The sequence below is a fragment of the Poecilia mexicana genome, unplaced genomic scaffold (genome assembly GCF_051168715.1).
Source record: "Poecilia mexicana isolate PSO_F unplaced genomic scaffold, ASM5116871v1 scaffold_7, whole genome shotgun sequence".
Classification (NCBI taxonomy): Eukaryota; Metazoa; Chordata; class Actinopteri; order Cyprinodontiformes; family Poeciliidae; genus Poecilia; species Poecilia mexicana.
This window is the reverse complement of record NW_028263376.1, coordinates 28,384,229-28,406,462: the sequence shown is the minus strand read 5'-3', so window position 1 is coordinate 28,406,462 and position 22,234 is coordinate 28,384,229. Positions and strand designations below refer to the sequence as shown.

Below are 22,234 nucleotides of genomic sequence, written 5' to 3'. Positions count from 1 at the left end.
AGTAAATGGAAAACAAAACAACAAAGGCAAAAAACAACAACAAAAAAAAACAGTAAGACACACTTAAGAAGTACTTCATAACAGAATTGGCATGGCAGCCCACATACCAGCGTGGCAAGAATCCTTGAGCATGTAAAAAAGCTAAAGTATCACACATGTATTTAAGTAAGTGAGGCAAAGAAAAAAAAAAGTAAAAATTTGTCTTTTTTTAACCTCTATTAAACATGACAACTATACTCCAATTAATTTAACATTAATTGGAGTATAGGATTACATTTTTAAGATATCTATTTTATATTTCCTTTGTGAAAAGTTTATGTGCTGAACTTCTGGAAAAAAATGTACACTCATTCTGGTGTCATGCAGTTCTAGTGAGAGGCGTGCGTGTGCTTGTGTCAGTTCGCCGCTAGGGGGAGCAGCTCTAACAGAGTGCCCTGTCGCCTCGGATGCGGTGAAGCAACAACAGAGGCAGGCGGAGGTAACGTGACTACACGTTGCCGTTGGTGAGTCCCCCCCATTATGGCGGAAGGGCAAGCCGTGCGGATGGGCCGTCTCTCCCTCTCCGATGCTTGTTTTGTGTCTTGAGGGAGGGGTTTTATTTTTGTTTTTCAAAATCTCTTCGCGACGGCCAGATTTCTTCCCACATAGACTGTTCTCGTGGTTTTCGGCGAAGTCATGGCGGACCGCGGCGTGGATCTGTCCGCCCTGCCGAAGGAGGTTCGAGACCAGTTGGCGGAGTTGGACCTGGAGCTGTCTGAAGGTAAAGGAAGAGAGGGTTGGAGGTAGACGGAGGATGCTTTAAGTAATTTTTCGGATAGCATCGTGTGTCTCCTACCTCTCTGTGTCTGCCGGCTTTAATTAAAACACCACTTCTTCTTCACCTGCTCTACTTTTCTCTATGGTAAATTGAATGGGAGCACACGGGAGGCGTTCAGGCTTAGCTGGTTTAGAGCTAATACAGGATGTAGGGACTACAAGCTAGCAGAGCATGACAAGCTGCATTGTGTCGGAGAAGACAGACTTTCTTCCATTTTTTTACCCCCTTTCTTCCTTAATGTCGTGAACCCAAACGTGACTTCAGACATGTTTGTCAAAAGCAATTCTCTTCCTTTGTGTATAAAATGTCAAGGCCACAGCTCATTGTGTGTGGCTGTCTGACCTACTGGGATAGCTTCTGGGAAGGTCTGACTACCAGAGCTGGACTCTCTTGTCACCTTGGCTCCTCATGTTTTTTTTTTTTTTTTGTCTAATTCTTCTTCACCTGTGACCACATGTTCGTTCAGTTGAACGTCACACAAGCCCCTGACAGGGTGTGTTCCTGCACAGGTTTCCGCTTCAGACAAGTTTTATTGCTGTGCAACTGTGACTCACACTGATTACTGTTGACATGTACTGACTACAGGCCTACAGTCATCATCTGCTGTGGTGTCACAGGAACAAAGAGACTGTTCTGAGTGCTGGAACACGTATGTAGCTATATTGGCGTGTGCAGGACCTAATTCATCTGTGTAAACCTGCCATTATCAGAATTACAGGCTTATCCTCCTGTGCTGCTCATCTTTTCTCAATCTTGTGGTCAAATGACTGTACGGGCATTTTGCAATTTGTTCTCTAGTGGAAGTGAGTGGCTGATTTATCTGTTTATTTTGATATCGCTGGACATTATCTATTTATTTATCCATCCATCCAGTACATGGTTGAAGGGAGCCCTTCCCCCAGAGCAGCTGTGCAGCTTCCCTACAGAACCAATGACACACTGTCACACATCCCTGACAGAATCCCCTTTGCCCTGCTTCTTGTAACCGAGACTACACGCATCCAAATAAGTTCAGTCCTTCTGTGCAGCGGTCGTGTAAATCCTTCACAATCACGATTCTATATTGATTCCTAGCGGTGTGATAATTATATCGTTACTAATAGGGTATGTTCTTGTTGACAGTATCAGGGCATACTTTCAAAACCTCTAAAATGTTCTGTAATACCGTTATTACGGATAAAATCTGTGTAATAAAAGTTCTGAACTAAGTGGATTGAGAACAAGCCATTTGCTGCCCCTCCCCGCTGTGTTGCTACAAACCGCTGGTCAGCTGGCTGAAAAGGAAAGCAGTGTTTTTGTATTTTATTCATTTGAAAGAAATTGAGAAATTTGGCCATCTGGAAATTTTCCTAAAACTGCCTTACAGTTATGGTGTAGTGTCAGCCATCGTCTTATTAAGGCTGTTCTAAAACTACAGCTGAAAACTACCTTTTAAGTTTATTATCGAATGCTTTCTATTTTTTTGTGAGAATATATCAAAATAATACACACATAGCATAGACAACATTGTTATTACTGTAGAAATCAATGTTTTGGTTTTATCTCTGTAGGAATAATAGTTGCTTTTTATTTTAAGTAAAAGCAAATAGATCGTGTAATGAATATTTTGTAAATACTGTGTTACTGCAAAACTGATATTCTTACTCAAGGTTGTACCGCGAGTGTTTGGTTCTTAATTACTAACATTTTAGATATTAGATGAGGGCTCTCAGTTTTCTAATATGCGATCCAAAGCTCTTTTTCAGTCAACCATATAATTAACGGCTTACAAAGGGCATTGGTGCTTGTGTAAAAGATAATGACTCTTAAAAATAAAAAAAGAAAGAAATTTAGATTGTCTTACATCTTTGAGCTACTGATTCTGAAATCTTTGAACTTCTTCTTTCTGCGTTTGTGTCTAAGGCTGAAATCCCATTCAAATTTTAGAGATCGTACAACTACAGATGGACCAAGCAGAGACTTTCTGACCGACTTCTGGTCACTGACTTTGAACATCTCTGATCAGACGATAAACTTTTATTTGCTGACATTAACATTAAATAGTTTCTACTGACTGCGTAAACTGAAAACCAAACCGTCTTAAAAACAGGCCAAAACGAGCAGATCTTTGTCTTTAGTTTTCTGAGGATCTACAAATAGAGTGAAATTCCTCACGTTGTGGTAACAGAGATATCGGTAAATAAAATCCAACAGAAAAGATGATTTTATTTTTGATATTATTTAGCAGCAAACGAGTAACATTGTCCGACAATTTATTCTTTTCATTTCAAAAAGTAGTCGGTGTAGAACCCACTGGTGATTATGTTTTATTTGTTAGTTAATAAAACCAACATGCCAGATTTGGTCATTTAAGATGTGCTTTACCTCCTATAGATTAGTATTTAGGGCAATTAGCACCATTAGCTGGGTTAACGTTGCTGCCCTGCCCAAACATTTTTCTTTTCTCCTGCTTCACTTTTACACACTGATTCTGAAAATGGATGACGGTCGCCTTCTCACAATAACAGCTTCCGCACCGATGAGTTTGAGTGTCGTCAACGTGACACGTTGAGCACGGAGTGATCAGATTTGTGGCTTTTGAGCAGGTGATCACTGACCAGAGCCAGTCAGCCATAAAATTGTCTGATGATGGTCACCAGACAACAACAACAACAAAAAAAACCCACTTCTTTCTTTTTCTTTAGCGAAATACTTAATTCCTGTCTAATAATTGGGTATTACTGAGGTCCCTGAAATTTTAGATAATTAAGATGTTCCTAATTAACTCCCTCTCAGTCTTTATTCTGTAAATGCCGTCTGTATGTTTTCTGTAGCCTGGCTGTTTTGGTTTCAGTAGTCGTCTCATCTCTCTATTGGCTCAAGAGAAGAAACATCTGTCAGTTTTTTCCATTTGGCTTTGCTGTAGCTGCGTTTCACTGCCATCTTGTAGTCCCTGTTATGTGCAGAATATTGATATACACAAATGGCCGTTTTGATATGGATTTTTTCTTCCAGGGAGTGAAAGCTGAAGCAGAGTTTTTAATCTGATCTACCACCATTTTAGGTTTTTCTTTTTTGTTTGTTTTACATTCATCCAGATACATAATGTGTAAAATCACGATGCTGTCATTTAAGTGGATAGAGCTCGTGGTTTTGCAGCATCCGTTCTTAAAGCAAGCAATGAGCACACACACAAGAAGTGCAGTGCCTATGGCTAAGGTGCTAAGCTTAACGCTTTAAGGCTGCAGCCCACAAACCCAATAAGAATGTTACACAATCTCTTCTTTATAAACGGCTCATGTCAACTAAAGACTCAGCGATCAAGGTCTCCCTGGACGATGCTGAGATCTGGTTTTCTTTCAGGTCTGAAATGCAGATTCCAATTTTGACACAATCCAATGTGTGTTTCTTAAGATTTCAGAGAGTCAAAAGGAAAATAAATGCAGAAAATGACAGAATTGTAAGATTATCTCTACGTCCATAAGCTATATTTGCTTTTTACCAAACTGAATGACATGCCGTTGGTTGATGAGGAGGGGAATATTAGTTTTGAAGCATTTTTTCTTTTATCAATTGACATGTTGACCACTGATCAGATCAAACGATCAGATTCCAATCTGTGGTCGATTTATTCTCAGCTCGCTCTCTCTCCAGGGTCAGAGACAATTGTAGTAGTTTTGTGTATTATCTTTCTATTACACATCCGTCACTGCTGAGGGTGATGCTGGTCTATGTGCTGCAGAGCCGGCTGACCCATGAGGTTAATGTGTTTTCCATGTTCAGTACGGACACAGTGACTGCAGACCTGCCACTGATGTTTATCTGGGATTCTGGTTTTAGATGTTTAGAAAATGAATCATTGACAATATGCAGCTGCAACACTAGATGATTAAAGTATATTATAGATGTCTGTAGTGACTACCGTTAATGAGACTGTTATTTTAATGATTAAGTTCTCTAAAGTAATGTTAATAATGTGAACATGCCTATTTTATCTGGTCAAAAATGTACATTATCTCTTTTTTTTTTTTTTTTTGTTATGAATTTTTTATTTTTTTTTCTGCCTGGGACTCTGCAGTAAAAGATAACAAGATGGTGCAATGAACCATGAAAGCACCAGGCCAGGGATGTGTGCTTTGGGCCAGATAAACAAACAAGTCCACTTGCACCAATAATAACTTTGGCATACATAGAGAGTAAAAGCACAGCAGAGTGAGGAGATGTGGTCTGGACATCACCGGAGGTCTCTCAGCAAGTCGAGTTCTACAACAAACGAGCCCGATAACTGCACTTAAAAACCCTCAAAACAGTCCAGTTGATGCGTTAAATATGTGAAATATTTAAGCTTGTCTTGATCTGGAGGTATACTGTAGTTCTTACCTGGTTCTGGAAAAGAAGAGGGTTTATTTATTTCTTTTTTTTTTTCATTTGTATAAATGATTTTCTGTTTTTTTTTTTTTGTTATTTTTTTTTTCATGTCGGTAAACAAATGTCTGTAAGGAGAAGAGGAGCGACACGCATTACAGAACCGCTTTATTTAACTCCTGTCAGACAAATGTTTCCCGGCAGGATTCACCAAACCGACCTGGCAGTATTGAAATGAGGACTCCGTCTCTGTGAAGTTGTTTCGAAACTGAAATTCTAGTAATCGCAGCTGCACCGCTCTCTACCACGCACTGACCCTCACTGCTGTATAGTGAACCAAATCAAAACAAATAATTGAACATGAGGGTGAACTCTTGGCACCTGATCGGTAATGTCACCTTCTATTCATGTTGAATAAATTTAAAAAAAATATTATTTCAAATATTCAAATGAAAAATAAAACTAACTCATGGGTTTTGGTAAATGTTGCTGGTGGGTCTTCTTGAACCCAGCTCCATGTTCTGAGAGGAGTAACGTTATGAATCTCCAGTCCGTTTGCTCTTGAAGGTTCCAGCTTTAAAGGCGAAACGCCGTCCCATTCATCAAGCTGCTTCTTTTTCTTTAAAATTTGTGGCCATTTTCACGTGTCAAACTTGTGACGCTTGCTTGTGGGGAAGTTTCCTGCTGAGACGTTTAACCTCGATGTTTGTCCAGTTAAACGCGGCATTGTGGCTGCCACATGAGATATTTTCAAGTCTCTTCTTTGTGAACTTCTGCTCCTCATCACACGTTTGAAATTCAAGGGTTTGTTTCTGCTGCGTTATGTGTGTTTAGGTTCACTGTTGGTGTTTATATTTCTTAAAAAATCCGTCTACGTGTCTAAATGTAGTGTGCTTATAAAATCGAACAATCGTCTCGACAAGCTACGGTTGCTTCACATTTGAGTCTTTGCAGTAATGTAGCTGCAAGTATGTCTTCATCCTGTTGTCTTTTATGGCTGGAAGCCTGCTTCATGTCACTACCTGATGGGATTTTTCTTTTCTTTCCTTTCCTTTTTTTTTTTTTTTTTGGGTCCATTGCAAGCCTCCATCTGATCCAAGTGGAAATGCCTGTTCCATGCGTTGCTGGGATAAGAACACAGGCCTGCCAAAATGGCCTCCTAAAAAACAGCTCAGCTTTGCTAGCCCCCTGTTGACTGTGGGGACACAATGAGAATCATTCAGCTGGACTCTGTTGCTCTGGCCAGAAGCTCTGCTGCCATTTAGGCAATTTTTTGTTGTTGAACCCAGCCTTTTGTGTGCATGAAGGAATGAGCGGCCCCCGTACAAAGGGCACGGAGGGCAGAGCCTCTGATTATGACTGGAGAAGATGAGTTCTTCTGCTGCACATGAAGTGACCCGCATGCCAGGCTGACATCCACCGTCATCTGGAAAAGTTTGTTGTGAAGAATTTAATGTTGCTGACCCAAGCAAAAAAATTTTACACGCACATGTTTTCTGATTACCTTTCGTCTGTGGGTTGTCACCTGATGGTGCTTGTTGACTGGCTGCTGCAGAGTTTTAAAAGTCAAGCGTGGTGAGAGTGGGGTCAGCTCGTTTTTAGCTGCTCCAAAAACAAATAGAGATTTTATTTTCCCACGATAAGTCGACGCACCATAACTAAGCGCTACAAGTGGAGTTTTCCTGCAGATACTGTTATTGAAGAATACGCTAAGCTATTGTTAGTTTCATGAGGTTTAGACTACACACTGCCTCCGGGACAGTGAGCTTTTACAAATAAGACGATGGAGAATATTTCAACATTAGTGGGAAAACCTGTTTTTGCTGAAGTTATATGGAATCGAGAAACTTCCAAATTGGAAGAAAAGCAGTTGAAGAAACTCATACTGATTTGATGTCTGCAGAAAGAGCGCACTTCTCATAAGTTTCTCAGTGGTTTGAAAGTGGAAAGGTTAGCTTTAGGAAAGCAGCATCTTAAAGAAGGGGGTATTTTTGCTGCCAACAGTGATGATAGAGACACACTGAGAAACTAATTGATGACAGGTTTCGGACAATTACCTGATTAGTGTCCAATCAGTTGGGAACTGGTAAGCTGTGGCTGGTGGGTAGAGTAGTCGTCTTGCGATCGGAAGGTTGTAGGTTTGATTCCAACTTCCTCCTGCCACATGTCAATGTGCCCTTGGGCAGGGCACTTAAGCCCAAATTGCCAAATTATACACCGACTCAAAGAGTCTGTGTATAAATGTGTGAGTGCAAATGGGTGAATGTGACTCTAGTGTAAAGCGCTTTGAGTGGTCAAAAATGACTGGAAAAGCACTACATAAGTTCAGTCCATTAAATCTGATGTGGACACTGACTGCAACACTGTTCAGTGGCAGTTGAAGAAAACTTGGTCTACTATTTTAGTATTTCTGGGCTGTGTGAAATGAAGTCAGCGCAAAAAGTTATTAAAAAGGGAGCTAAAAGCCCCTACGACACGTCAACACGACGTCTGTGGTGCATTTTAGCAATGGAAGAAAGCGGGACTTTCAGCAGATAACAGTAAGGCTCAACGTGTAGCTGCAAAATAGTTTCAAAAAACCTCTTAAACCTCTTGGTTGTGGAACAGGGTGTATTTAGAAATGTTGGTGATCTTTCAAAAGTCTTGGGGTTAAAGTACGAGTCTGTGTTCTCCAAATGACGCACATAAACGTCTTAAAATGTCTTCTTTCTGTTTTAACATGACAATAAAACTCCTCATTCTCTCGCAGTAGGTGTGACGTTGCTTCTGCTCCTAATTTGAATAGTTAATGACTGTCCGTGGCAAGGACTCTTGAAAAATACGCTGAATCCTGTTCAGTTATCTTCTAAAGTTGTTGCTCTGAAGCTAAAATCTAATCAGTCTGCTAAAATTGGTACCAGTTTCTCAGAGCTTTACAATAACCAGAGCTGAAAAATAGGCCACAGTACTCTGATCAGTGAATCTTCTTAATCAAGTTTACACTTATTTGGAAAATGTTTTAAAACCACAAAAAGACACAGTGACTTTGTTTTCCCACTGACAAAAGCGCAAGTTAAAATTTTTCCAGTTTTAGGTCAGTAAAGACCTATTTGCTAAACGGCAGAATAATAATTTCTTTTAAAACAGTTTGCATATCCTTAGACAATGCTTTTTTTTTCTCTGTGCTCTACCTTTAGACAGTTGTGAAAGGCCCAATTATGATTTTAGGCCTTTGTGAGTTCTAATAGGTCATGTAACATTAAGTTAAATTAAGACACACCTGCTGATGTGTTTTAAAGGCAACGCCTCAAACACACCGCTCACATGTGTGACGACACGGGAGACAAAAAAACAACGACAATCTGCCAAGGTATCAGGAAGAGAACGGTCTGGTTGATCCATGGGAACAGTTCTTAAATGTCTGAAACTAGGGCTACGTTCATCTGCTCACAAAACTGTATAAACACAAGGACTATAAAAATGTAGAAAATGGGCTCGGTGTCTCAGTGATAAACGTGTTTTGTTTCAAAATCTGTGAACAATAAACAAAAGGCCTCACAAAGACACTGGCTGAAGCAGGTAAAACGTTTTTATCCACAGTGAAAAAAGTCCTGCACCTACATTTGCTGTAAGATCACTCGGAGAGGAAGAAGCCAATACTCTTAAAAAGCAGCCTAAAAAGGCAGATCACACTGTTCTAATTCAGTCCAGTGCAAAGACCTCAGCTATTTACGGCAAGAGGTGGGTACAGGAGCCACAAATGTTTCTCACGTCAGCGTCACTTTAAGATATTTTTATTGGAGTAGAAATAAAAGTTACCAAAAAAAAAAACCCCTCTTGTAAGATGCTAATCAAGTACAAAGTGCTTCATTGTACAGGTTAATTTATCTTAATCTTTGAATAGAATAGAAGAGAAACGACCTGTTATTTTCTAAGTGGAGAAGTTCAACCAGCAGTGAAGTGACAGGCAAGCAGGAGCATGTAGCGTCGCACAGAGGAAAAGATATAAAACCAGAAAGTAAGAAAAGGAACTCAACAGAGAAGGCAAACATACAACAAGAGAAGAGTGAGGAAAGATGTGATCATACGGATAAAATGTAGAATTATGTTACTTTGGATGATGATCCTAAAAGAGAAACTTTAGTCTGATTTACTGTGACTTTGTGTTCAGACCAGGTTTGTGGAGCTGCTGCTTGTTTTCATCTGATCCGCTTGTGGAGGACGGCTGTCCTCATGACTGCCACTTGATTTATTTTGAGGCCCTCGCTCTGATGCAGCAGAAAGTAGGGTGCGTGCCATTGTGTATTAGGGAAAGGCTCAGCAGAGCATGACGGCACCGATATGGACCCGGTTCACATCGGCCATCTATTTTCTTGACCTTACCTGCCAGTGGCAGCGAATCGGACAAAACCTGACGACAGGCGGGTTTTCATTAGACAAAGAGCCTCCTTCTGAGACAGATTGGAGCCAGAAGATCTCGCTACTTCCTAAAACTTAAGTGTGTGTGACGAGGAGCCATAGTTTTACATGTTGAAGTTTAGCACCGTCGCAGCAAAAGAGGAACTTGAGTCATACAGAGACTGAGATATCTTCACAGCTTTTGGTTTGCAGTCTGATGCAGCAAGATTTTCTGCTGTCAAGCTCAAACTTCATGTGTTTCGTTATGCCAAACATATTCATTTACATGAAACAATAATTGTACACCAGACAAGAAACCTGTACACTTAACAAATGCAGAAAATTTGACAGTGTTTGCAATGAGGCGCTTTTATAATGAAAACAGAGAGCCTAACGTACCAAACAGATCGGTGGAAACAAGGCATTACAGTTCGCCGACTGATTATCTGAGACAGTTTTTCGATCAAACTGAAGTCTCTCACAGTTATAAGGAAAACCTGCGGTAAACCAAAACGCCTCAACATGAGGATTTTGTAACCGTATGATTACGAAGAAGTATGCAGAGCAATAAAAAAAAAAGTTATTGATGTGTGCTGCTTGGAACTTGGAGCATTTCCCCATTATTTCACTCTGCAGGTGAGTGTTGAATTGTTTCTTATCGGTCTCTGTTTTCACCTGCAGGTATCCTGATAGATGTTGTAAGTTTGTGCCTCTGTTGGGTTTGAGCGAACTACTACGTGGGTCTGAGTAAAGCAAGTAAATAAATAAATGGGTTTCCTTGAAGCTTGGTAGGCAGAGCCTTTGGGGCTGGCAGATGGCTGGGTACCCTTGGCAGGAGCCTTTTGTTATGTATATTTGTACATTTACAGTATGTTTGCACATGCGAGTGTGTGTCCATCTGACATGATGCTGGTTCTGTGAATAGTTAATGATAGCTGCAGTCCCTTTTCGATCTCCAGGCCATTGGTAGGGGTGAATTATTCACACGCGCTCGTTAAATACGAGGACACACTCACAGAGGGCGGGTGGTGTGTGACTTTTTGATGTTCCCCAAGTCGAGGCATGCAGGAAACCTTTACCCTCCATCTTTTTAATATTTACTAGACAATGTATTGACGCTCCCTTATTAGCTCTTTGATACTTTCTGTTGTGTGATGTAATTTTTTACAGACGCTGAACTTGTTGAGCCGGCTCACGTGGGAGATCTATCAGGGCTGGTTATTACGACAAAATACAATCAGAAAGTTTCAGTAATGAACAGTTTTGTCTTATTTTGTATATAATTCTGTATTAATATTGTAGAAGTTCAACAAGACGTGATTTTTTTTTACACCGTTTTAGGTTCTATATATTATTGCTGCATCAGACAACTCAGATTATGTTGTAAATTATTCTGATGATTAATAGGTTTATCAGGTAAGACTGCATTTTTCATTTAAGCTTTTTTATGCAATTTTGGAACTGCATTAAATAATTATTTCTCTAAGGAGGAAAATAAAGATTTTATTACCTAAAATTCAATAACATGGCATTTCTTTAGTGCATGCTTGATCATTTGCAGCAAATGATCAAGCATGCATATATTTCCTTTTACAGTTTTTTCTTAATTACTTCTCTAATGTCATTCTTTTGGCCTTTTTTGAGTCTGTATACTCCTGTTTAAGATAACTCAATTACTCAATTAGTTGATGATTATTCCAATAATCAGTTCTTCAATTGATCCGATGAATTGTTCCAGCCCTACTAAATATAAGGGTTGGGCTTTTTTATATACTGTTTTATAAACTGTGTTACTTTCCACCTAAATAGACTTGGCATCTAATTTGTGCTATTTTCCTGATCGATCAACAATCTATCATTAGATTATAGGCCCAGCACACAAATATTTTATTTTTATAGAACAAAGTGATCTTCATGAATAAATAAACAATCAAAAAAACAACTTATTACTGTTGTCATGTTACACAACCAGAGATCAACCTGACAGTAGGTTGACCTAATCAGGTCTTGAGCAGAGAGTCACAGACATAATAAGTTATTACTCAGCTTCAGGATTAATGCTTTTGTATGCTGAGAAAGTCTGAAATGGTTCTTGGAAGTCATGAAAAGCTGAAGTGCTCTGATGAGGGACTTGAGCTCCGAAGCATCCATTCTCCACTAAGTGTTCTCCAAGCCCGACCAGCTTTGACCCGAGGCTCACGTTACATTACCACTGATGGGATATCTGGCTGACTTCTGTGTCACAAGTCAAAGTTTCCAAGGAAGGACACATTTACAGTTCAGACATGTCTCGTACCCTGCGTCGTCGTAGGTCCATGACTCACTGCTTTTAGGCGTGTCCTCGTCTCCGGGGCATCGCCGTCGAGCACGGAGTGAAAGAACCTGTTTTAGGCTCACGAGTTTTGGAGGTAGAGGTAAATGGTGACTCATGACAGGGAAGAACGAGCGCGGATATTTGAGGCATCAGACCCAAACTCTGGGCTTGCACAACATTCACCGGCTTTCGTCATATTTCGCCAGCGTCTGATCCGTATCTCTTTGGCCCGGGACGTAAACAAAGAAAGCGTGGTTGTTAATTCACGTCAAGGTAGTGCATTAAGCAGCAGTTCTCCGATCTATTAGTGTCTATAGCTCCTGTCCAGCGGGGGCCACATGACTGCTAAAGCTCAAGAATGCCCTTGTGAATATAAATAGGCCTTCACGGCGAGACGGATTTGCTTTCATGCCCGAGGAGGAGAAATGAAGCTTTTTATTTGACACAAAAGCTTCAACCTGATTGTGCTGAAAATCGGGCTTTCTAAAGTCTGAAGGAGCCCAGTGTGATCGTGTGTCGTTCTTGCTGAAAGCATTTCATGGTTAGTGGAAGGCAATCGTTGGTAAATGCGCCTTCCACTGACGGATGGATGGTTGATTGCTGCTGTGTAAATGTATGTATGCACTAGAACTGCACCGCTCAGAATTTTGTGGCCATTATTTGTTTGTTTTCTCAAGCTTTGACCTGCTGAAACCTTCGGTAGTCTGATATCCTCACTTAGAGTTATGAATCAGTAAAAGACGTATGTTTGCTATAAATGTTGACGTATACATTGGAGTCCTGCATATATGTTCTGTGAAATGTAACAATAAATTCTTGATGGAAAATCTGTCTATTCACGGATTTTTAATATTTTTTAGTAGAACATAAAACACTTGCTTCTTGGTGGTTTGGATAAGTCACGTAACAAAAGATTTTCGCAGATTAGACTTTGTGAGGGGAGTGTGCTTTGGTTTGTGTGTTGCGTTATTGTGCAGGAGGAGGGGCAAGGACCACCACTGGTTAAAACCTTGTGTGTGCGAGGACTGAGGCAAATATGGACAATTGTGGCAAATGACACAAGTTTTACTTGCGTGGGGTCGGTTGGACCCCATTTGTGAACACAAGGGTTAAAATATCTCATCTTGACAGAAGCTGCTCTTCTATGGCCAGCAGTCAGACTGTCAAACTCCTGAGAAACTTGTTATAAGCCTGCTAATTTTCTGAGTGTCAGACCAGTTAATGCGATTGTTTTCCTTTTCTGCAAGGTTTAACTTTTATATCTTCATGTTAGCAAATTAGGGCAAATTCAAAGTATCGCTACCTCGCTGTTAAAATATTTAGCAGATTATTTTCAGAGATAGTTAAAAGCTTGTCTATGAAAAAGATAAACCGGGGAGATTTATCTAGTTTTTTATCTCTATGTTTTATTAGTTTTACCGTAATGTAGCCGTTAAAACTCTGCTCATAAAAGCCCTGGATAAATGTGACGGTCATAAATCCCGTCACTGACTCTGACACGCTGACTCTGTCTCCCACATGGCCTCCTCAGCCGATCATCCGCAGATGAACGTTCAGGCCTTTTAAGTGGGTGTGAGGAACATGAGGCATTTTCTCAGCAGTGGCCCAGTTTCTATATATGAAAAGTGAGGCCCGGGTCACAGAAAGAGCTGATAGGGAAACGCAGATCACGGGTCAAGCAGTGCTGTTAATGCACCAGCAAACTTTCAAAAAGGTCAGCTACTTTCTTTGTCAACTGCTCATCTGGCTGTTTTCAAATTCTTTTTATTTATTGTTTTTGCTTAGCTTTTGGACGTTTGCCTTCCCTTTTAAATAGTCCCTTCCTAAATCTGCGTCGAGCCCGGAGACTTATCAAACATTCCCAGTGCTTAGAAATCCTCAGGAAACCCCTTCAATGAGCTGATGTGTATCTTGGCCTTTCAGACCACATTGTGCTGGAGCTTGGCTTGCAGTTGTAGACTCCCTTCAGTCGAGTCCCCAGAGAAACAGGTAAAAACAAAGCACAAACAAAGTCAAACATGAGAGAGACCGAAAGGGCGGGGCTTCGGTTTAATTCCTGCAGTTTTTATGCAAATCTATTAGTTGTTTTTTAGTAAATGCATCAAGTCGGCAATTGAATTCCTTTGGCAGAGTTCGCTGCAGTTCCTCTTAAAGTGGGTCTTACTCATTTCCTGGAGATGAGCTAAAATCGATTGTTTATCTGCGTGCCCGTAGACTGTGTTGTTACAACCCTGACATGCATTTCGTGATGGATTGTGTTAGCAACTTGCCTCAACGAGTAGCGCCATAATATCAGTGCACATTATTTTTTCACACCCTTACATCAGTGGCAGGGCCAAACTCCGAAGGAGGGTTGTGTCGTGCCTGAAATACACCCACAGGCACTGACGAGACTCTGGCAGTTATGCAGTTATTAAAATGACTTGGCTCCACCGCCGTGGCGAAACAGTCGTCTGAATTTAAAAGCACAAGAAGATCAATTGAATCCTCGTCTTGGCTCGGCATGGGGAAAAAAAAAAAAAAGAAAAAAGAACACGATAATGCGTGATATCATTTTCTCTGGCAGAATATGTTTGGTCTCAGTTTCAACACCTCAGCCCTTACCAGACCACCCAGTCACAGACCGGCTGCTCCCATGCATGGTCAGTCGTTGGGGCATGGTGCTCAAAGCTACATTACAAGTTTCATTGTTTGTGTTTAGTCAGAGTACTTTCAGTTATGTACAGTCAGGTCTGTAGCTGTAGTTAAAATCATCTGACATTAGACAGTGACTTGACTTTTAATGTACAGTTGACTATGTGAGTGTCCGCTGACCTAAGCTTCTTCGGGTATCTTTACCGCAAAAACACTCCGATGGCTTCCAGTGTCTATTTACTTCCTAAAATATTTTATTATGCTTTCCATATGTTTATAATGTGTGCCCTCTGAGTGACCTTTTAGAGTGGGAACATCTGTAGCTGTAATAGGTTGGGGCAGGCATTTTTATTTATTTATTTTTAATATTTGTGCTGCACGCAACAAAAAAACATCCGTTATTTTTAGACGATGTGATTTTAAATGATTTTTAGATTTGAATACCAGCCTATGGAGACACCTTTCACCTCCATGTTGTTTTTCTGATTTTTCTATTTAGTCCTTTATTTTTCCGCACATTTCTTTGACATTACGCTTTTGGAGCCATAAATTGCATGCAGCTTATGGTTCCCACACGGATGACAGGCTGTTTAATGAGTGTTAGTGGTGGTGGATGGGTTGAGGTCAGCAATGAGCTGACCATGAGCTGTCTGCAGAGGGTACATGTAGGCTTTAAGGTTTGCAGTGTCAGCTTTAGACTCGGTACTTAAGTGTTTCTCATACAGGCTAGTCATGGCCAGTTATGACTTATTAAATTGATTTAGTGAGTCAGCTGCCAGGGTAACATGATTCCTTTCACATTAGTGCCTACTTTCAACTCAAAAGCAATTAGGCACAATGAAGGAGCATCATTTATCCGTAGCATGTTAAAGCTAATCCAGAAATAGATAGTTTTATGTGCACTTGCAGTCTAAGTTTGAGTCTGTATCAGCAGAAAACCGCTGGAAGGTTCCAGTTGACAGATGGGGCTCGGTGATCCTTGGGTCATGTTCGCCACATTATTCTGACCTCTGTTTGGTTTCAATACTGCTGTGCTGAAATCTGAAGCCTCTTAATTCACATTCAGCACTCAATGCTATGTGGTTACTTGGCAATGCTGAAATACTGGTTTGTTGAGCACTTTGGATGCAAGTGTGTCTAAATAAAACACTAGATAGAATTATGGCAGCATATATTGATTTTTTTTTTGGACTTTAAATTATACCTTGGTGGCACAGCTTGACATCTTTATTGATCTTTATTGATCTTCTACACAAGAAGTCTTTATGTTTTGCCGCTTTTTTTCATTCATCAAATACTTGAAACTCCTTGTATTGATTGAGTAAATAAGTTTTTAGTTCTGGTTAATTTGCAAAGCAAAGGGAGAGGAAAGGAAAGGAAAGGAAACGGAAACGGAAATGTAATTCCTCTGAGACCCGACTTCTTTCGAGTCAATACGTTGTCTTAACTGTATTTTTGGGTCATGTGGTCGGTCACAGCACCAAGGCTACTGGACATTCCCCGTTGCTCACAAAAAAAAGATGATTTTTTTCTCTCCAGGGAAACAATTGTGATTGTGAAAAACAGTTGCTTCTTTATTTACTGGTGTCTCTGTGAAATGATTAAGGTTGGGATCTTGTTTTGGTTGATCTTTTGGGTGATCATCCAAGAATAATAGACAATGTTAGACTCATAGACGGTGTATGCTGAATGTCTTTGTTTGAAAATGATTTATTCCTTAATGGAAGAAGACATACTTGTTTGAATTTGGACTGGTGTCAGTGGGTGAGAGGCCATACCAGAAACTAATTGAAGCACTTTTATTTTTTTTTCACGATTTTTAGAAGCTACAGCGGTCTGGGGAAGTTTAATGCTAATATTTTGTAAATTAACTTATATAGCACCTTACCAGTCATTTTGACCACTCTTCACACTAGAATCACATTCACCCATTTATACACCAATACTTTTGACCAGAGGCACATCGATTGACATCAAAGCTGGAATTGAACCTGCAACCTTCCGATCGCGAGAGGACTACTCTACCCACACAGCCACAGTCGCCCCACTCAAAATGTCAAAAATAGTATAAAAACTCCAGGGAGCATCTGATTGTGGGAAAAGTACAGAACTTTAAAATGGTATAGAAAGTCTGCTAAAAGGACAAACTCGTGTTTGCTAAATCCCTGTGGGAGTCACGTCGTGCCTTAGGGCAGAAGGAAACCTCCGACTGCTCACAGCCGACTTCGACGCTGACGTCAGCTGACTGACTGTGTTTGATCTTCTTATCGCTTTTCAACAAGCTTAATTTATCTGTATAAAACAGTTCACCGCTCTAATGGCTGAACAACCTGTTTGTTGTTGTTTCCAGACAAAGCGACCTACATTGGAGTGAAAGTGGCGTAACAATACATGCAGTACAGTCGCATTAAGGGACAAATGAAACGGATGATGTAGCTCCTGAGATTGGTCACTTAGTGGAGAGAAACCGCCTTCACTTTTTGTTATTTTTTTCTCATGTAACAGTTCTTCAAGCGTTCCCGTGTCGTTATAATTTACTGCACTCTCTCAAACTGATGTCAGATCAGCCAGTAATAAATAGATCTAATGGAGGAAGTCTGCACTCAACAGAAAGTTAATGCGGTAAAAAGTTTTGAAACGACATTCATTTTCTTTCTCTGCCAACACCAGCTTTCAGGATGCTGTCAGTCGAGTCTCAGTGAGCCACAGCTGCCCAGAAAGGTTGTGCATACTTCTGAGTGGATCTAATCTCATTTTTTATTTTTTTTATTTTCGCAGAACACAATTGAGCTCAAGTGTTTATGTCCCGTACAGGAAAGTGTGATTTTTTACAGTATAAAACAATTAGGTGCTCTCCTCTGGCAGGGTGTTTACGTACACGCGGGTGTGTCTGTTCAGGTTTTTTTTTTTCTTTTGTGGTTAACATTTACAGAGTTGAGGAAATTCTGCATTTTGCAGGCTTTGATGTCACTAGAGTCGAATGCTGTGTATTTCCCACCATCTGTTTGTACCGCCAGCGGCCCTTTAGCACAGTTTTGTTTTGCCGTTTTCACTGTTACTCGTCACACCCTATGCTACGTCCTTTCATGCTGCCCGCAACCTATTTGGAGCTGTGTGACAAGTTGTATAATGACAAGTGTTAAACATCCTTGGAAGTTTAAAAAAATAAAATAAACTTTTTACTACTTTTAAAACTAGTTCAGTCACAAGTTCTAACTCAAGCAGCTGTTAAATATGTTTGATTGTGATGTGCTGCCGTTTTAGAAATGCGTATTTTTCTATTTACCCACTGAAAGAGAAATCCCTATTGTTTTCTGCATCATTCATCACTGTGATTAATGGCTCTTCACTGTATTTTTGCCACTGCAACTTTGTCAGTGATCTGTCGAAACCTCCCTCGGAGCAACCGAAGTCGAACGCGGTCCAGTCTCGGACGGAAAGTCTGCCAGGGGAACCGAAACTCCCCCAGTTCTGTTCTCAGATGGCCGGCAGATTTCCACAGCCGTCCAGAGATTACTTCATCCTCCCTGTCTGAATGAAAACCCCCACATGAACTTGTCCGTTCCCAGATGAATTGTTGGCTGGGGTTTGGAGTTGAAAACGGAGGACTTGGGGGTGGGAAGTCTATGAACAACTGTTTGAATCATCGTTCAGATATGGACGTCACCACCCACCGCACCCCTCCGCCCCCCAGCCTTCCTCTGAGGAAAAACATTGATGGTTTTAAAGCTGGGGTTTAACTAAGAAAAAGTCTTTACTCTGCAAACTATAAACCCTTGGCTGTGCCTTTGCAGAAGTGTTTATACGTTTTCAACCTCTCTCCCCCCCCTACATTGTATCAGGTCATTGGGATTTTTATGTGAACAGCAGAAACTAGTGTATAATTATGAAGTGCACAATAAAAAGATGTCTGGTTTTTAATATTAGGAAAATACATTTGAAATGTGTGACCTTGGTTACTCGTACACCCCTCGATAAATCCAGTCCAAACATTTGTCTTAGCAGTTCACATGTTCGTAATGTCTCCTCTGTTTAAATCCAGCTGTTCTGTGAAAACTTGAGAGGTTTCTTAGAGAGAGTTAGTGAGAAAACAACAAAGAGAAAACCTTTAGTGGGGTTCATACTCTATAAACCTGGCTCTTATGGAAAAATGGAAAGAAGAAACCAATTGTTGATGAGCTAAAATGTGATGTGATCGAAATGAAAGTTTGTTTTTTTTTTGCCTACATTTAAAGGGCAGTGTGTGGAGGAGAACTTATTCTACACATTAATCTGACACACCATGAAACATGAAGGCGTCTTTATGCTGTGGGCGTGTTTCCTCCAGTAGTTAATGTAGGGCAGGGTTAGAGAAGGGTTGAAGGTTCACCGTCCAGCTAGACACAGACTGAATATGTACAACCAGAGCTGCAGTGGGACATTTTAGGTAAAAGCATATTCATGTTTTAGGAATGGCTCAGTTAAAGTCCAGATCCAAATACCAATAAGGCTCTGCTTGAGCTATTTTTTCTAGAAAAAAAAAAATTGGTTAAAATGTCAGACTATATAAAATACCCCAAAAGTCCTGTTAATTTAATATCTGCAAAAGGTGGTGAACGACATTGTTTCCTAGGAGTTTCCTTGGAATTCCAATGCACACCGCACATTTCAGATTTCATTAGTAAATAAAAAAACAAAACAAAAAACATTTCAAACCATTTATTGGTTCCACTATCGATTTACAACTTTGCGTTTGTTGGATAAAATTCCAGTAATACTGCTTAAAGTTTGTGATTGTAGCTTGTGGAAAAAGAAAAGAAGCTCCAGGGATATGAAATGTGTTCATATTTTTAGCCACTGTAAAACCAAAACACAAGGTTACATAATGCACCAAAAAATGTGAATGAACGCAGTTGTAGATCCTGTTGCTCACCAGAGAAATGCTCTTTAATGTATAACCAGTCACTGTAAATATTTTCTAGCTACTTGCATATCCTTTGACTAATGACCAGGTGTCATTAAATGTCCTTTGTGTCAGGTTCAGTCATTTGCATTTCCTGTTAAGTGCTGTTTAGCCATGTTCTCAGCACAGCCTGCCCATTGTTTTTGCGTTTCTGCTCAGAGTCTCTATAAATAAGATCCTGTGGGTGACGTTAGTTCCTCCTCTCTCAGCCCTGTGTTTATCTGTGTATTTATATGTAAATGTGCATTCTGCGGCTGTTTGCACGATTCGTCTCTCTTTTATTTTCGCGCACACACACACACACACACACATCTCTCGGCTTTTTGTCATGTTGTGGCAGAAGGTGTTATTGGTGTTTAGCGTCCGTCTCTCCTGTGTAACAGTCCATAAATACAAACACCTCCGAGGAAGCAGAGGTATTGCTGCAGGGCAGCGGGCTGCTAGGAGCTTCGCAGGGTTTAAAAACAGTCCAGCGCTGAACTGTTAATATATTAATATTTTGATCCATGTCACGTAAGATGTATGGATGACATTTGTTTTTGTTAGAAAAGCCTCACGCTGCAGTGGACGACGGCGATCTAAAAACGAGTCTTATTTTTCACAAAGTGAACGGGAGCCTCCGTTTATTACTCATTCATAATCCAGGCTTTATGTGGTTCTGTTAAAGGTTGCAGTGTGTGTTCGTGTGGCGCTATGTGGTGCAAGACACCTGTCAAATGAATGCGTGTGTGTGTGCAGACAGCGGAACTGATTCAGTGAAGCAAGAGGAAATTGTGGGTGGCAGTCATGTCACTTGCTAATCTGCCCGCCTTTAATTACACAGCGCTCTGGGTCTGGGGGGGGGGATAAATGCTTATATACGTAAATAAAGGGAAATGTATAGACATGTATTAATGGTAATCAAAAATTCCCAAATCGCATTTGATCTTCTCCAGTAGGGAAAAAAAATGAATAATCCAATGTAGCATCAGTAAGTGTATAGAGCTAGTCAGAAACTGAATTATAGCACAACATGGGCATGAATCTTATTATTTTTAGGCTTTGAAATGACAAATAAGAACATTTTTTTCTTCAGTATCATAAAATGACATGACGAGGAAAATACAAAATCTACAATGAAAACATTGGGTTTCAATTTATAATGGGCTTTTTTTTGTTCCCTCCAAACCTACATATGTTGAAAACTAATAATTATATTTTTCAGCATGTGTTGAAAAATATGTCTACAGTCAGAACAAAGACTGAAGCTTTTTGACCTCCAAAGAAGAGAAGTTCCAAACTTCTTCTCATTTTTACATTTGTTAAAAAAAAAAAAAAGGTAAACATTTAAAAAGCAGAATGTTTCATCTTTCAAAGTGTTTTTGTTTTGTCCTCTTTTATTAATCACTTAGTGGGATGGTGAAAGCTTTTACTCAACAAATGTATCCTTTCAAGGAAGCCCTTGTGTTTTAGGAAGCATTTTTAAACAAAGTCCAGGTTGTAACGGTCCAGCTCTCATATGTCATAACAGGCAGAACAGTCTGTCATCAGATACCCCCACATTATTGAAAGTGTGCTAGATTCCCTTACCAACATTCAGATCTTTTTTTTTTTTCCCCTTCACTTTTGAGTAGGAAAGACAGACACCCATGTTACTACATGAGATGACTTCATGTAGTATCAACATCCTTAACAGACGAGTTCAAAACTTATGACTCAGTTGCCTTCTTGTTAATTTCACATGAATGTGAGAGTGCTGGAGGGCTAGTCAGCTGATTTCTAATGCATCGCTCCCACATCAGTCTTCTGCTCTCTAATGTGCTTTGCTACCATTGATCTGATTTGTGTATATGTGGAGAAAGTGAGCGTCAACTTTCCATTCCAGACTCTCTTGTCTGCTTTTTTTTTTCTTTTTTCTTTTTTCTTTTCAGGATATTAGGTCACATTAGAGGGGCTGCTGGCTGTGAACCGGATCGGGGGGAAAAAACACCAAATCTTTTCTGCAAATTATCACTGATGACCATTTGAGAAACATTTTGAAAATACTTTATGTATTGGTAATAAATAGTTCTGTACATACGTGCAGTGATTTGTAACTCATTGTTTTCTACAATGCTAAATCGCTAAATTAATTCAAAGTCATGTTTTATTGGGGGGCTGGGGAGGTTATGTTATTGTTTGAGACATTGCTGCACAAAGTAAGGGAAATATGCAACACTGCTTGCCTGTATTGGTTTACGGCAAAAATAAACCACTGATGGTAAGAGATTTATTCACGTACTGTGGGAAAAAAAATCCATCTCAGCAACAAGGTTTTAGGGAAAAGTTGCCAATATCTGTTGTTTGGGTGTTGAAACAACTTGTTTCTTCTTGATTTCATAAACCTCTTGTGAAGTCATATGTAAAAAGTTTTAAGACTTTTTACACTCCATTATACTGCAGTTTGTCCCCAAAGACATTTGCTTGCTTACACTTCTTGCAGTCCAGGTTGTTCTTTGCGATGTGCGCATTGTGCGCAGCAATAACGAGGTAATGATTAATAAATGATACGTCGAAAAGCTCCAATAAATGTCCTAAGTGCACAAAGGAGCGTTTATGTAAATCTTTCCTCCCAGCACCTGTTAGACTTTATGACCATCACTGCTCCCAAAAAACTGAATAAATGAACATCCCTGCCGCTGTTTGCACAGTTTTTATATCTCTGTCAAAAGTATTTAGTGTTTCAAATATCATACTTGGCTTACCTGAGTATGCCGTTTTTATTAACTCTGTTTTTCTTACGTTGTAAATTTGCCCTTACCATACAGTCTTTTACTTCATATTTTTG

At 40.0% G+C, this 22,234-nt stretch overlaps 1 protein-coding gene across 1 annotated transcript in view; it reads left to right on the top strand.

Moving 5' to 3' along the window:
- Positions 1-167: 167 nt before the first annotated feature.
- dip2ba (DIP2 acetate--CoA ligase B (putative)a) overlaps positions 168-22,234 on the top strand; it is a 50,485-nt gene continuing 28,418 nt past the window's right edge. Inside the window, exon 1 of the mRNA XM_014982238.2 lies at positions 168-760. Within this exon, the coding sequence (XP_014837724.2) occupies positions 676-760 (85 nt within the window). The 5' untranslated portion in view covers positions 168-675. The remainder of the gene's footprint in view (positions 761-22,234) is intronic.